Genomic DNA, 13,983 nt, shown 5'->3' on the forward strand with positions numbered 1-13,983 from the left:
TTTTCAATCTGAAAAAAAAAAATTGATTTGGAATGGATACAAATAAAGATCAGGTGGCGGTGAAATGTCCCCTTTGTTTGTGTTCGTTGTCATCGTGTTTGTTCTACAAGGTCTCACTGTATAGTCCAGGCTGGCCTCTGAGTCCCAGCAGCCCCCCCACCCCTGCTCCCAAGTGCTGGGATTAGAAGCATAGGACAGGACACCTGGCGTTTGCTCCTTTGCATTTCACCGGCTACCTTGTCTCTCTTCTCGGGCATTTTGTGTCACTGATTTCAGATATAGTCTTTAAGATTTATTTATGTGGTGGAGTGTTTTGTCCTCAGGTATGTATGTACACCATGTGCTTTCCTGGTACCCATGTAGCTCAGAAAAGGCTATCAGATCCCCTTGAGTTGGAATCACAAGTGGTTGTGAGCCCCTGTGTGTATGCTGGGAACCAAACCCTGAATTCTTTGTAAGAACAAGTGATCTTAACCACTGAGCCATCTCCCTAGCCCCTAGCCCTATTTTACACACACACACACACACACACACAAAAAAAAACAACAACAACAACAACAAAACCTCTCTCTCCCCCATCCCACATGGCAGCATATTATACACACTGTTCACTTAAACATCGTGAACACCATGCCACATCCAAACCTAAAGGACTTCCTCAGTCTTTCTGCTGTTTTTTAGCTAGAACTTTACTTTTTACTAATACTGTTGTGTTTGAACATTTGTCAGTAAAAACTGTCATCATACTACATGGCTTCATAGTATCCCTTGCCTGGGTATACCATAGCTTAACTATTCTCCTGTATTATATCTATTTTAAATGTCTGCTGCTTTTTTTTCACAATTTAAAATGGTGCTGTATGTACTCACATCCATGATGATCCCCTTAGGTAAGTTCCTAAAAATGACATTGAGGTTGTACCACATTTGAGAAGTTCTAAAGCTTTCACAACATAGGGCAAATTGCTCAACAGAAAAGCTATACCAATTTCCTGCAGCATCCAACGTGGGGGGAATGTCTGTTGTCCTGCAACATTACCAACATGAGATATTAAGATTTTCTATTAAAAAAAAAGTTGGCCATTTTGCTAGGTGAAAAGATGGTATTTTACTATTGGATATGCATTTCTTGACTATTAGTTAAATTTTACTTATTTAATTAAAACTTCCTTTAAGAATGCCAATTCATTTTTAGTGTCTCTTACTTTATTCCCACCAATTTATTTCATTCCTTGCCAACTTTCTTCTGCTGTCTTACTTATTTTATAAGTTAAGAGCATTTATTCACTAAAATAGATGGTAGAAATGCTTTTATCAGTGTGCATTTGGTGACAAGAGGATAGAGAAGACAGTATGTCAAAGGGATCTTCATGGTGTAGTTGAAAATATCAAGTTGTTAAGGAAGCCACTGCTTTCCAAACCAGATTCTCAGTTCTATTTCTTAATGAATAAAGTGAATAAAGAAATTGTAGTTACCCCCCCCCCCCCATCCTTTTCTCAGTAGAATGGAAACAGAATTTGCCTTTCAGTGGAGCTTGATGTTTCTTTACATGTTTGGGAGCTTGTGTGAAGGCAAATCTATCCTTTCTTAGGCTTTTCATTTTTCTAAGTCTTTAATCCCAGCACTTGGGAGGCAGAGGGCAGTGGATTTCTGTGAGTTCAAGACCATCCTTTCTAGCCAAGACTATGTAAAGAGAACCTGTCTCAAAAAACAGGCACATAAAAAGCTAGAGACTTAGGTAGAAGGTGTTAAGAAACATCAAACTAAAATGGCTCACTATTGAAGGCTATGACTGTTGTCACATACTTTGTTTTCTCCAGGAACCCTTGACCCTAGTTCTCCATACACTATGGTGTCACCAAGTGGACGAGCAGGAAACTGGCCTGGGTCTCCTCAAGTGTCTGGACCCTCACCAGCAACCCGTTTGCCTGGAATGTCACCAGCCAACCCATCTCTCCATTCTCCTGTCCCAGATGCTTCTCATTCCCCTCGAGCTGGCACAAGTGAGTGGTGCCAGCTTTATTTTCTTCTACAGCAGCACCAATAGATGACTTCTATCACTTTGCCCTGACATGAAAGTCACAGTGTATTTCTCAAATGAGGATTGCCAAACCTTAAACTTATTTGGTTTTTTTTCGAGACAGGGTTTCTCTGCGTAGTTTTGGAGCCTGTCCTGGATCTCACTCTGTAAACCAGGCTGGCCTCGAACTCACAGAGATCCGCCTGCCTCTGCCTCCCAAGTGCTGGGATTAAAGGCGTGCGCCACCACCGCCTGGCAACCTTAAACTTTTTTCCTTTGTAATCATTTTGAAATACTAATTAGCAAAGTTAGGAAAAATATAATAAGAAAAAGGGTTGTCTCCTTCAGAAGTCTTAGGAAGTGAGTCCCAGCAACTCTGTCATGACTGTTAATTTTCATCTGCAGTATTGAACCATAAAAGATACCTTAAGTTAACCACCAAAGCTATAGAAATGAAGACCATTGTACAAATGTATATGTTTCCTTTTGTTGCATGACTTTAGTTCTTAAAAACAATGCTGTGCTAGATCACGATTCTGTACTTTGACAGACTCTACTGAGCTTCCTCATGTGTCTGCCGTAGATGGCCTAACATAGCCTCAGCTGACATGGCTTCAGTGCTTTGTGTGGTCTCACACTTGATCATAGCTTGTTTGCACAGTGGGTACTGGTTACAGGAAAGTACATGGAAGTCCTATAACTAGTTGAGCATCCCTTCCATGGCAATCTTTTGGCTATAAGCAGGTCATGAAGCCATGCAGAATCCAGGTTGAGAAGCAGATCCCACTTCCTTGAAGGGGTTCCTGCAGGGTCACATCATAGGGGCCTGGACAGAATCAGGAGAATCATGGCAGCTGATTTTGCTATCTGAGAACTGACATAAGATTCTTTGATGACGAGGAATAATTACAAGAGTTCCAATTACACCATCTATGATGAAGACAAAACAGGCAATAATGGGATGGTATGCACTTGCAAATGAAGTTACCTGTTTTCCTTCCCAAAGGTTCCCAGACAATGCCAACCAACATGCCTCCACCTCGCAAACTACCTCAGCGCTCCTGGGCAGCATCCATACCCACCATCCTCACTCACAGTGCCTTGAACATCTTACTGCTCCCCTCTCCGACGCCAGGCCTTGTGCCTGGCCTGGCAGGCAGTTACCTTTGTTCCCCGCTGGAGAGGTTCCTTGGGTCTGTCATCATGAGACGACACCTTCAAAGAATTATTCAACAGGAAACGGTACGAGTGCTATTTCTTTCCAAGTGGCCATTGTCAAAGGCACAATAAGGTCTTTGTGAGGAACACTCTCACCTCCTTAGCCATCTGATTGGAATTAAGCTTCACTCCCTTGCTTAGCATTAAAGACAGACCCCATCATTTCCTGTTCTTAGCTTAGAGGGTTTTACAGGTTATTGTGCTGTGTTTTTTAGATAATGTGGCTAACCTGGACCTGGGAACAGGTTCCCACACTGCCCAGAACTAGTGCACACAGGATCTGACCTTGCACATACAAATGACTATTTGCTCTCTGGTGTACCTTTGTAGGCAGACTGACTTTGAAACTGAGTCTTAATTAAAATCAACATGTTGACTGGAGGTGTTAGGGCTCAGTTTTAAAAAAAAATGCATGAGTAATTAGATTGGTTTAAAAGCCTCATAGAAACAGACATCTCACCAGTCTTATGGTAATAACCTTAAGAGATAGGTCAGCATTGAGAGTACCAGTTCTACAGTCCAGCTGCTAGGTTTGCTGGGATGTCCTCTAATGTAGATAGTATCTACCTGACTGGTAGCACTTGTGGGCATTCAAAGTGCTCCATGTGAAGACCTTAGGACAATACCTTGGTATTGGATGTGTTTTTAATTTATAGTTACATTATTACCAGTATCTATATAAGTAGCCAAACTGATTCCTATTTATAATGTCTACTATACAGTTGCCTGAAAACCATTTCACAATCTTTATAGTCAGATCTTGAAAAAGAATGTAAAAAGTATTTTAAGAAATTATTGCCTTGTGTGGATTATATAAAATAGTGCGTTTCATTTGATTTTAATTTTAGTTGTATTTTATTAATTTATGAGTGTTTTTGCCTTCATGTCTGTGTACATGGAGTGTACACAGTGCATATGGAGACCCAAAGAAGGCATCAGATCTCCCGAGAACTGTACTTGCATTTGTGAGGCACCCTGTGGGTGCTGGGACTTGAACGTAATCCTCTAGAAGGGTGGCTCCTCCTCTGATGTTTTTCATATGTGGACAGAATATACTTTGATCGAACTCCCTCTCTCTTTGCCTTCACTTGTCACTGTGTCCCTTCCCAATATTAAGATCCAGTGACAAAATTAGCATTCAGCTTAAAGATGATGAGAGCTGTGTCGCAGCCTGAGTTCTGCTACTCACAGTCCCTCTAGTGTTGGGCTCTGTGACTCTCATCTGCCTCATCTGGACCAACTTAAGCTATTTTTCCATTGTGATAGTTCTGTCAGAAATATGTATGTTTCTCTTTCCCTGCTGATTTGCTTCATCCTTGTTTTGCAGTTGCAGCTGATCAATTCCAACGAACCTGGTGTAATCATGTTCAAGACAGATGCCCTGAAATGCAGAGTAGCCCTTAGTCCCAAAACCAACCAGACCCTTCAGCTAAAAGTGACACCTGAAAATGCAGGACAGTGGAAACCTGATGAGCTTCAAGTTTTGGAGAAATTCTTTGAGACAAGAGTATGTGTTTTCTAATAATGAGTGCTTGAAATGTAGTCAGTGACCCAGAACGAAGAGTAAGGTGATTTCTTTCCCCTCCCTTAGGTCGCAGGACCACCATTTAAAGCCAACACACTTATAGCCTTCACCAAGCTGTTGGGAGCACCAACGCACATCCTCCGTGACTGTGTGCATATCATGAAGTTGGAGCTGGTGAGTTACTGAGAAACAAAAGCTTTGCAGACTTTGCAGAACAGTCTTTATTTTGCACATTGTTTCATTTTTTTTTCTCTTAAGATTTATTATTTTTAATAGGCTGACTTCAAACTCATAGATATCCACTTGCCTCTGGCACCTAAGAAGGGAGTTAAAGGCTTACATTTAATTAAATTCTTAATTTTGACTTAAAATTTGTCTATGACAAGATGACACAGTCCTAGCTCTGGCGTGTAAAAGTCCTAAACCAACATGTCAGCAAGTCCATACTCTCTCTAACACCTCTACAGGAGAATATGTTTCATGTCTCTCTCTTGGTAATACAAACAGCCTTTGGCTTATATACCCATCAGTCTGATCTATGCATCCCCATGTATGCTTCTGCTTATATCTTCTTTTTTCTTCTTTTGAAGGATAACCACCATTGGGGCTTAATCTGATGACCTCTTCTTAACTCGGTTATACCTGTAAAGACCTTATTTTGAAGTGAGGTCTGGGAATGGGGGCTTCATCTTGTTCAGGCATTCAGTTCAACCCGTAGCAACCCCCAGTATTTGCAATAGAGACCATTTTCCAAATGTCTGAAATGGAAGCATGCCAGATTCGTGCACTGAGTAAATCTTGGAGATCTTTCCACTTTTCAGAGTCCTTCTGTTCCCCCTTTTCAACAGAGCTTTTCAGCTTTTCCAGGCAGGGTTTCTCTGTTTAACAGCTCTGGCTGTCCTGGAACTCAGTCTGTAGCCCAGGCTGGCCTCGAATTCACAGATCCGCCTGGCTCTGCCTCCCGAGTGCTGGGATTAAAGGCGTGCGCCACCACCGCCCAGCACTTAATTTTTTTTTTAAATGAAAGACTTAAGATGACGAAACAATCACTTTTCCTCCTCCCTTACCCATTCCTATCCTGCAGTTGAACCCAGGGCCTCATGTGCTCTGTCCCTGAGCTATGTCGCCAGCCCATAATCTTCTTCAGATTCTAACATTTTGGTATTATAAAATGCCACAATAAGAAATTTTTAAATAAAGGTGTTGTTCTATATAAATGAAAGGATGATAGATGCCACTTTGATACATCTCAGGAAATTGTCCTCTAAAGTTTGCCCCAGTTTCTATTCCCACAAGCACCCCAAGCTCAGTTATCAGTCTTTTTTTTCCTTCTCATTTTATATTTGCACTTTTGGTAATTTTAGCTATTTCTTTCTTTTTTATTATTTTATTTTTCTATTTTAAAAATTTACTTCTTTTTTATGTAATGTTTGCCCGCATGTGTGTCTGTGCACCACATAAGTGCCCTAGGAGGCTGGAAAGGAATGTCAGATTTCCTGAGACTAGAGTTACAGATGAGTCAAAGTTATTGAGTTATTGTGAGTCAAAGCCAGGTCCTCTGGAAGACGAGCCAATTTTCGTAATCACTGACTCATCTCCCTAGCACCTTTTATTTACTTTTTTAGATCTCAATTGTGTGTGTGTCTGCTGTGTCTGCATTTGTACATGTTAGAGCAGTGCCCATGGAAGCCAAAAGAGGTCATTAGATCCCCTGGAGCTGGTTGTGAGTTGTGACATGGGTGCTGGGAACTGAACCCAGGTCTTTTGCAAGAGCAACAAGCTCTCTTAACCTCTGAGCCATCTCTCCAGCTATGATTTACTTTCAATTGATTTTGTGTGTGCATATATGCACATCTATATGTATGCCATATGTGTGTGGGTGCGGGCAGAGGCCAGAAAAGAGGGCGTCGGACCCTTGAAGCCGGAGTTAAAGTTAGTTGTGAGCCACCCCACATAAGTGCTAGGAACTGAACTTGGGTCCTCTGGAAGAGCAGTATGCACGCTTACCTGCTCAGCCATCTCTCTAGCCCCATACTTTAGGTATTTCTTAAAATTATATAGTTTGAACCCTGGTGACAGCTGATTAATTGTATTTTCTCAATCTCCCAGTCTTTTGATCTTGATATTTATTTCTGGGGTTGATTTGATTAACCTAACACCCCCCTCCTCGTTTTTGTTCATGTTGACTATCAGGATTGGGGAGGAAGTGTTTCTGGTTTATTATTATTGTTGTTGTTGTTGTTGTTGTTGTTATTATTATTGTCTTAACATTTTGCTTTTGATGTGATAGGCTATAACAGGCCTTATATGTCAGAAAGGTGTCTTGGAGATTCTGAAGGAGTAAATATCTGTCTAGAAAAGCACCAGTAAATTACCCTTCTAAACCATTAATACTGTTTGCCTAGTTTGTTTAGGGAAGCAGTTAGAAACAAGACTTGGAAACCTAAATAGAACCCAGTCAATCAGGGCCTTAAGTGTCACATGTTAGACCTCAATTGTGGGAGGGAACAGGGTAAGTCATAGTGTCACTCAGCATTTGTGAGCATGCTTAGAGCCTCACTCAAGATGTAGGGCTGATAGTAGCTATGAGCATGCACCCGCAGAAGAAGCCACTGGTTGGGATTACTAGGGGTTCAAGGAAGAAGCAGTGAAGCCCTGCGCTTTGTTGGCTTCTTTGAAAACAGTGAAGCAAGAGTAGATAGATGTCGGAGACACTGTAGAAGCTGAAGTATCGGCCTTGGGAGTCACAAGTGTCCAAGAATGAGTGAGAACACAGCACACAAGTTTACCCCCAAGTTTTACTTAGTGACTTCACATATAGATTTCGTTTAAGAAAGTGCATGTTGTCTGAATGATGGAATGTAACGTGAAACCCTAATCCCCTGACTCCAGGCCAGATGTGATTTTATATGGTAACAGGAGTCTTGTCATGTGTTTCCCTTTCACCACAGTTCCCAGACCAGGCAACACAGCTAAAATGGAATGTCCAATTTTGCCTCACCATCCCTCCCAGCGCGCCACCGATTGCACCTCCTGGGACACCAGCTGTGGTGCTGAAATCCAAAATGCTGTTTTTCGTAAGTATCACCTGACATCATCTGTGTATGTCTGAGGAAGAAGCCACGGGAGAGTAATAGGACAACTTTTGAGTTAGTAGTTATAGCCAAATATATGCCCATATTTCTTCACTTAGTTTAGACTTCATGGGATTCCTGGTTCAAGTAGTAAAAATAGAAATTTATTCAAGTTGGTAATTGTGAGACAATCATAATACTCAGTTGTTTGTCACTTTTGAAATCTTTTTTAATTTTCTTGTACTTGTTGTATCTTAATCTGAAAGTAAATGATAGTGCCTCTCACAAATTGAGACAAATATTTGATTTTCTGTTTTTCATTTTCTTTGTGTGTCTACAGCTTCAACTAACTCAGAAAACATCAGTCCCTCCCCAAGAACCTGTTAGTATAATAGTTCCAATCATTTATGACATGGCTTCAGGTACCACTCAGCAGGCAGACATTCCCAGACAGCAGAACTCTTCTGTTGCTGCGCCCATGATGGTCAGCAACATTCTGAAGAGGTTTGCAGAGATGAACCCACCACGACAAGGTACATGAGCAGTAGATGGTATTTTATTGCATATATGTCCTAACAATTCCTTTGAGAGAGACCTCCCTCCTTTCCCTCCTCTTCCTCCGCCTTCCCTACTCTGCACCCCAGTCCTAGTACTAGCGCTCTGTTGCCATGGCCCTCTTAGTGTCTGCTTGTCGCTTTCTTTCTTTCTCACTGGTTCTTCAGTTTTGTCCATTTCTCTGCTGCCTGGACTTCATTTTTGTTAGCAGTTTACTATTGGGACTGAGCCGGTTGCTAATGCCAGAAGCTTGTATTTATAGCACACATTGCCACAAAGCCCTAGGTTAGGATGATAGATATTCCGTGGCTGTGAATTCCTGCCTTGCCATCAATACCTGCCACTCTGTACATCACAAAGTTGAAATGCATGTTGGTTTCTCATACTTCATGGTTCGATCATGAATAGAATACTATTATTAAAAGTTGTGTATCTTCTAAATGTTTTGTGAAGAATAAAAGCTGATACAAATGGCATCACTGCTTTTTGGGCTTCTTATGTAAGTGTCAGGTGGGTGCAAGTGAGCCTTCTCCCTGAGTGCACAGTGAAGCTCTGAGACTGGACATTTCCGAAGAAACCAGAATGTTTCTTGAAAGAGAAATAAGGCTGCTTCGATACTGGAGTAGCCCACACTTAACATGTGACTCCTGGTAATGCCAAATTGGGGTTCTAAAACATGAAGCTCAGCAAAGAGAACTTTTCTTTGATTTTGCTCATTTCTAATACTTAGGAAAATTAAATGGATGTTCACTCATGTCTAATGCTAAGGAAGTCCTCTTTATCCTTTTCTTTAGAATAGCTTGCAAACACAATTATGGTGAATGAGGAAAAAGCTGTTCTCTGAACCATTTTTAGGTATCACAGTGTCAAAAGTTTTAGGAATCCTGAGGAAAATGAGGTTTTTTTAGCTGTTTGTTCCCCACATCATACCTAGGTAAGTTCTTGCTTCAGTTTCTAAGGAATACACTGGGCACTAGAGAGCAGTATGCTTCATTTGTTATAATACTTTTACTTCTGACAGTTTTCGGCTTCATTCTTTGACCTCTCTATTCAGCTGAAAAATAAGTCCTCAGGAATCAAAATTTAAAGCTACCAGAATTCTCAAAGTAGCAATCCAGTAGAAATCTGCTGATAAACACAATTCCTTCATATAGACATGACTATTGTTATCTTACATTTTTTTATATATTATATCTTCTGGAATTTAAAAATTTATGCCGGGCGGTGGTGGCGCACGCCTTTAATCCCAGCACTCGGGAGGCAGAGGCAGGCGGATCTCTGTGAGTTCGAGGCCAGCCTGGTCTACAGAGTGAGATCCAGGACAGGCGCAAAGCTACACAGAGAAACCCTGTCTTGAAAAACGAAATCCAAAAAAAAAAAAAAAAAAATTATAAGGGAAATGTTTTGATCCTATCAATGAAAGTGTCAAAGAAGTGTGTATGCATGTGCCTGTGCGCGCGCACGCATGTATGCACACACACTCGCGCGCACACACCTTCCTCAGTTCTTTAAGAAATTGGTAAGGTATTGTGGGAGTGCTTTCTTTTTTTTTTTTTCCTTTGTTTCCTCTTTGGCTGGACAAACCTTTGGATTTTCTTTGTCCTTTTGTTCTGTACCTTCATTTTCTAGTGCTTGGAGCAAAGGCTCTCTCTCAGTGGCTTGCAGGAGTCACTGTGTCCTGCCCTTTGACAGAAGGCTGTAATTCACACGAGGGCTTCCGTTCTCCCCTGCCGCTGTGCTAGTGTCCAAACATGTTGTCGTGGGAAAGATCTGGTTCGCTTTAAACAAATCTTTCAGTATTTGCAATATGGACAAGAACTAAGAGCAGGGGGAAGTTGAGCGGATGAGGTGTATCAGAGGTGCCTCCCCAAGTCTAATGTTTAGATTTTTGGTGTGTAATACTTAGGCTTCCTTGCCCATCTCACAGTGACGAGCTTTGAAGGAGAATCCTAGCTTGGTTCGTTGGTTTACACCTATAATCTCAGCACTTGGAAGCTGAAGCAGGAGGATTGTGAGTTCCAAACCAGTCTGGGTTACATAGTGGGACTGTTGTCTCATGGCAACCAAAAAGGAAAGAAAAGGGGAAAAAAATAACTGTAAGTGCAAATAAAGCTTTTCTCCCTTTAACAAAATAAAACACTTTATTTCTGTATTTTATTGACTTCAGTCAATTAATGTGTAACTTTAGAAAACAAAATGTTCAGTTTCGTAGCCAAAGTAGTACTTGGTAACCACAGAGCACACACGGTCCCATTGTCACAGAACAAACATTCTGTTGGATGGTATTCCTATTACCTATTGGAGGCATTGTTATCTGGCCTCTCATTAGCAGGACATCACCGAAGTTGTAAGCAATGCATGAATATAATTTAGAACTTGTCATTAGATCCAAACCGCATAAGCATTCTATAGTGTTCAACTCTAAAGTCAGACTTTTAAAGTCTTATCCAACGCCGCACTGTTTCTATGCATTGAAGGCATCTCTCTCTTTCTCTCTATTTAAACTTGACACTTGCCCCAGATTTCTTCCTGAGACAAAAACAAAACCCAACCCAAATATGCTATTCCACATCAGACTCCATCGCCTAAAATCGGAATAGTTTGAAATACTTAGTCTTTTATTTCAAATCCGTGACTGGTTTTAATCAACCCTCCCCTCACCGGTGTGTTAACGTCTGTCCTGTACTGCGAATAGCTAATGACCATTTTTCTCTGTTGCAGGTGAATGCACAATATTTGCAGCTGTTCGTGATTTAATGGCTAATCTTACACTGCCCCCTGGTGGGCGTCCATAGACACTATTGTTTTTAAACCAGGAAGGCTGACAAATGAAAAAACAACACACACACAAAAAGGCTGAATTCAGCCATCAGTTTTAAAAAGGAAAAAGACTTTTTTTTTTAAACCTTAAGAGCTAAATATTCTAAACTGGCAAAACTTTTCAGGGTGCACTTCTTTCATCAAAAAGACCATCAATCTTTTGTATAGTGAACTTGTATAGTGTGTTTAAATGCGACACATTTCAAACTAGGTAACAGATCAGTGTCCGCTTGCCAGTAATAGATTTAATATTCTGTTTTATACTATAAAGTAATGAAAATGCCAAACTTGTTTATTTAATTGTTTTCTTATGTTTTGGATGTAATGGTCTTTTTTGATTTTTTTTTTTTTAAAGGCAGGTCTGTCATTTTTGAATACTGTAAACTGTGACAAACTTTATATTGAAGCTGTATTTTACTATTGACCGCTTTGAATCCTTACACAGAAATGTTTTGGGAGCTGTTAAACACATCCCAAAGAAGCAATATTTAATAAAACTAGGATATAAAAGTGACACTCACTTGTGTGTGTATAAGCTCTCTAGAGTTATTAGGGCCTCCCTTCATCTTCACCCTGGTGGGGCCAGTCAGTTTTTAATTACGTATGTCTGAAATTTGACCAAAAACATTTTTGTTTTAAGGTTAATGTAGTTTCTTCAGACATTCCTAACATGACTGGTGATAACATTTAGCACCTCGGTTGTTTTTTCAGTATAGGATTTATGTAAAATAAGAGAACTTTGTCTTTGAAAAGAGACAGTAAGTGATTTATAGTGATCAAGGATCCCAAATAATGCAATTATTCTCATGTGTGAGGAAATGGGAACCTTTTTGCTAGGAAAATGTCATTTAAAGGATACTTCTGCACACAGCATTAACTAGGAAGCAAAGAACTTGAATGCTCTAGTTTGCATGAAGTTTTGGTGACATTTCTTTATCTTATTTAACTTCTTACCTTCCCCAGCACAATTGAGGTTGTTCTAAACAATCTCAATTTGATTCATTGTCAACAAAACAATAGGATGTTTTGCTGGACACAACCTGGTCCAGTCATTTGAAAAGTCCACAGTGCAGGGCCTGGGTAGGGTCCAGTGGAGTTTCTGGCACTGGTACCTCTCAATAGGATTTCTTTCTAGAGTACTGTACTGTCTCTTGCAGCCAGTCAGGGTCTTTTTAAGCTTCGATGAATATGATCTGATTCAAATGTCTTCTGATGACTTGATGTGATTTGGAGCAGTTTTTTTTTGTTGTTGTTTTATGTTTTTTTTAATGATAATATCATGCTGAGTTATCTAGTCAATGTAATATGGTCCTCGATGAAATTTTAGATGTTTGTCTGATTCCATTTTAAGATGATTATTTGAGCTTCTATAACTATAACCACCAGATTCTAGTTTTAAGCATCTCACTGCAACTGTATCATGTGTTCTCAACTTTGCTTGACTCTCCATTTCCAGTCAGAGTTGAGGGCTTCTGTCTTCTGTGTCTCCTTTCTCCTTCATCTCCTGCTTCTCACCCAACTCTGCCGCTATTCCAGAGTAGGTGACTAAACTTTTATTCTTCTTTAACCTACCCCTTTTCTCCTTCTGTTTTCAGTTTTCTTCACAGTGGTAATCACATGGGTTTGGCAATCTAAGATGTCTTGATCAGGAGTCAGCCCTTTTCTATTAGGAGCTGAATCCTATCTTTCATGTAGAAATCTACATGTATATACAAGAAAATGTATTTTTATCTGCAGGATGATATTGTTTCAAATAATTTTATTAATAGAATTAACTTTTCAGGTATTTTCTCTTTTAAGTGTGGTTTTGAAATGTTAATTGCATTTTTATACATGATGCATTCAATGGGTACTTTTTCCTAATTATAACTCACCTTTGAATGCATTGTGTAAATCAAGTAAGATAGGATTCAATGAACAGAATTTGATTTTGATGCTTATTAAGAGTAAACCAATGAATTTGAATTTTGATATCATGCTTGGTACTTGGAATTGGTATATACTTTATTAAAGCTTGGAAATACTTAGCATTTGAATCGTAACTTTCATCACAAACCATGTCTTTTGCCTCTTTTGTTAACCAGGTTCAATCAAAGAAACTGGATGCCATAGTGATTTTTCTCTAGTAGGTGGTTTGGAACTTGATTTTAAGGTGTTTTCAATGTGATTTTAGTATTTACAGTAATAAATAAAATTTATACAAGTTTCAGAGAACTACCAACTCTCTAGTTAATTTTGGTGAAGATGTTTTGGGTTGTAGTCTTGGTTTAGCATTAGTTTAACCCTGAAAGAAGACATTGGTCCTGAGTCACCTTTTCCCTTTTACGTCTGCAGAGATGTCATTTCGAAACGTATAGAAGGACTTTCAGGGTTAAGAGGAAAGTGAGAACTTCATCAACGTACGGCCAGTTATTTATGGCAGGAACTGAACCTTGTTTGAAGATTAGCTGAGTTAAGGGTAGGAATAAAGTTTTATTTGACATGTTTTTTTTCCTCCAAAAGAAATACCAGTTACATTTTTTTTTCCTTTTTCTTCTTCTTTTTTTTTAAATCAGACAAGGTCTTTCCATGTTGCTCAGGCTGGCCTTGAACCTCCTAGGTCCAAGTGATCCACCTCTGAGTACTGGGAAGACAGGCGTGTCCCACCACCCCTACTTTCAAGTGTTCTTGATACAAAATTTATACTTTTAAACATTTTAAGAAAACTTATCATGAAAAGTGAGAAAAGGGAAAATGTTCATGTAGATTTCATTGGGTTTTGTGGAATTTT

General features: G+C 39.8%; 1 protein-coding gene across 6 annotated transcripts in view; it reads left to right on the forward strand.

Annotated features, from left to right (window-relative positions):
* Positions 1-13,427, forward strand: part of Med14 (mediator complex subunit 14) — a 291,290-nt gene extending 277,863 nt beyond the window's left edge. For 5 of the 6 annotated variants that reach the window (XM_076562086.1, XM_076562088.1, XM_076562087.1 and 2 more), the window contains 7 exons: positions 1,822-2,004; positions 3,028-3,263; positions 4,567-4,746; positions 4,831-4,938; positions 7,716-7,841; positions 8,179-8,371; positions 11,115-13,427. In XM_076562086.1, coding sequence (XP_076418201.1) covers positions 1,822-2,004; positions 3,028-3,263; positions 4,567-4,746; positions 4,831-4,938; positions 7,716-7,841; positions 8,179-8,371; positions 11,115-11,188 — 1,100 coding nt within the window. In that variant the 3' untranslated portion in view covers positions 11,189-13,427. Of the gene's footprint in view, positions 1-1,821; positions 2,005-3,027; positions 3,264-4,566; positions 4,747-4,830; positions 4,939-7,715; positions 7,842-8,178; positions 8,870-11,114 lie in introns of those variants that run through there. The other variant, XM_076562089.1, reaches the window with a different exon arrangement.
* The last annotated feature ends 556 nt before the right edge of the window (positions 13,428-13,983 follow it).

The sequence above is a fragment of the Peromyscus maniculatus genome, chromosome X (genome assembly GCF_049852395.1).
Source record: "Peromyscus maniculatus bairdii isolate BWxNUB_F1_BW_parent chromosome X, HU_Pman_BW_mat_3.1, whole genome shotgun sequence".
Taxonomy (NCBI): domain Eukaryota; kingdom Metazoa; phylum Chordata; class Mammalia; order Rodentia; family Cricetidae; genus Peromyscus; species Peromyscus maniculatus.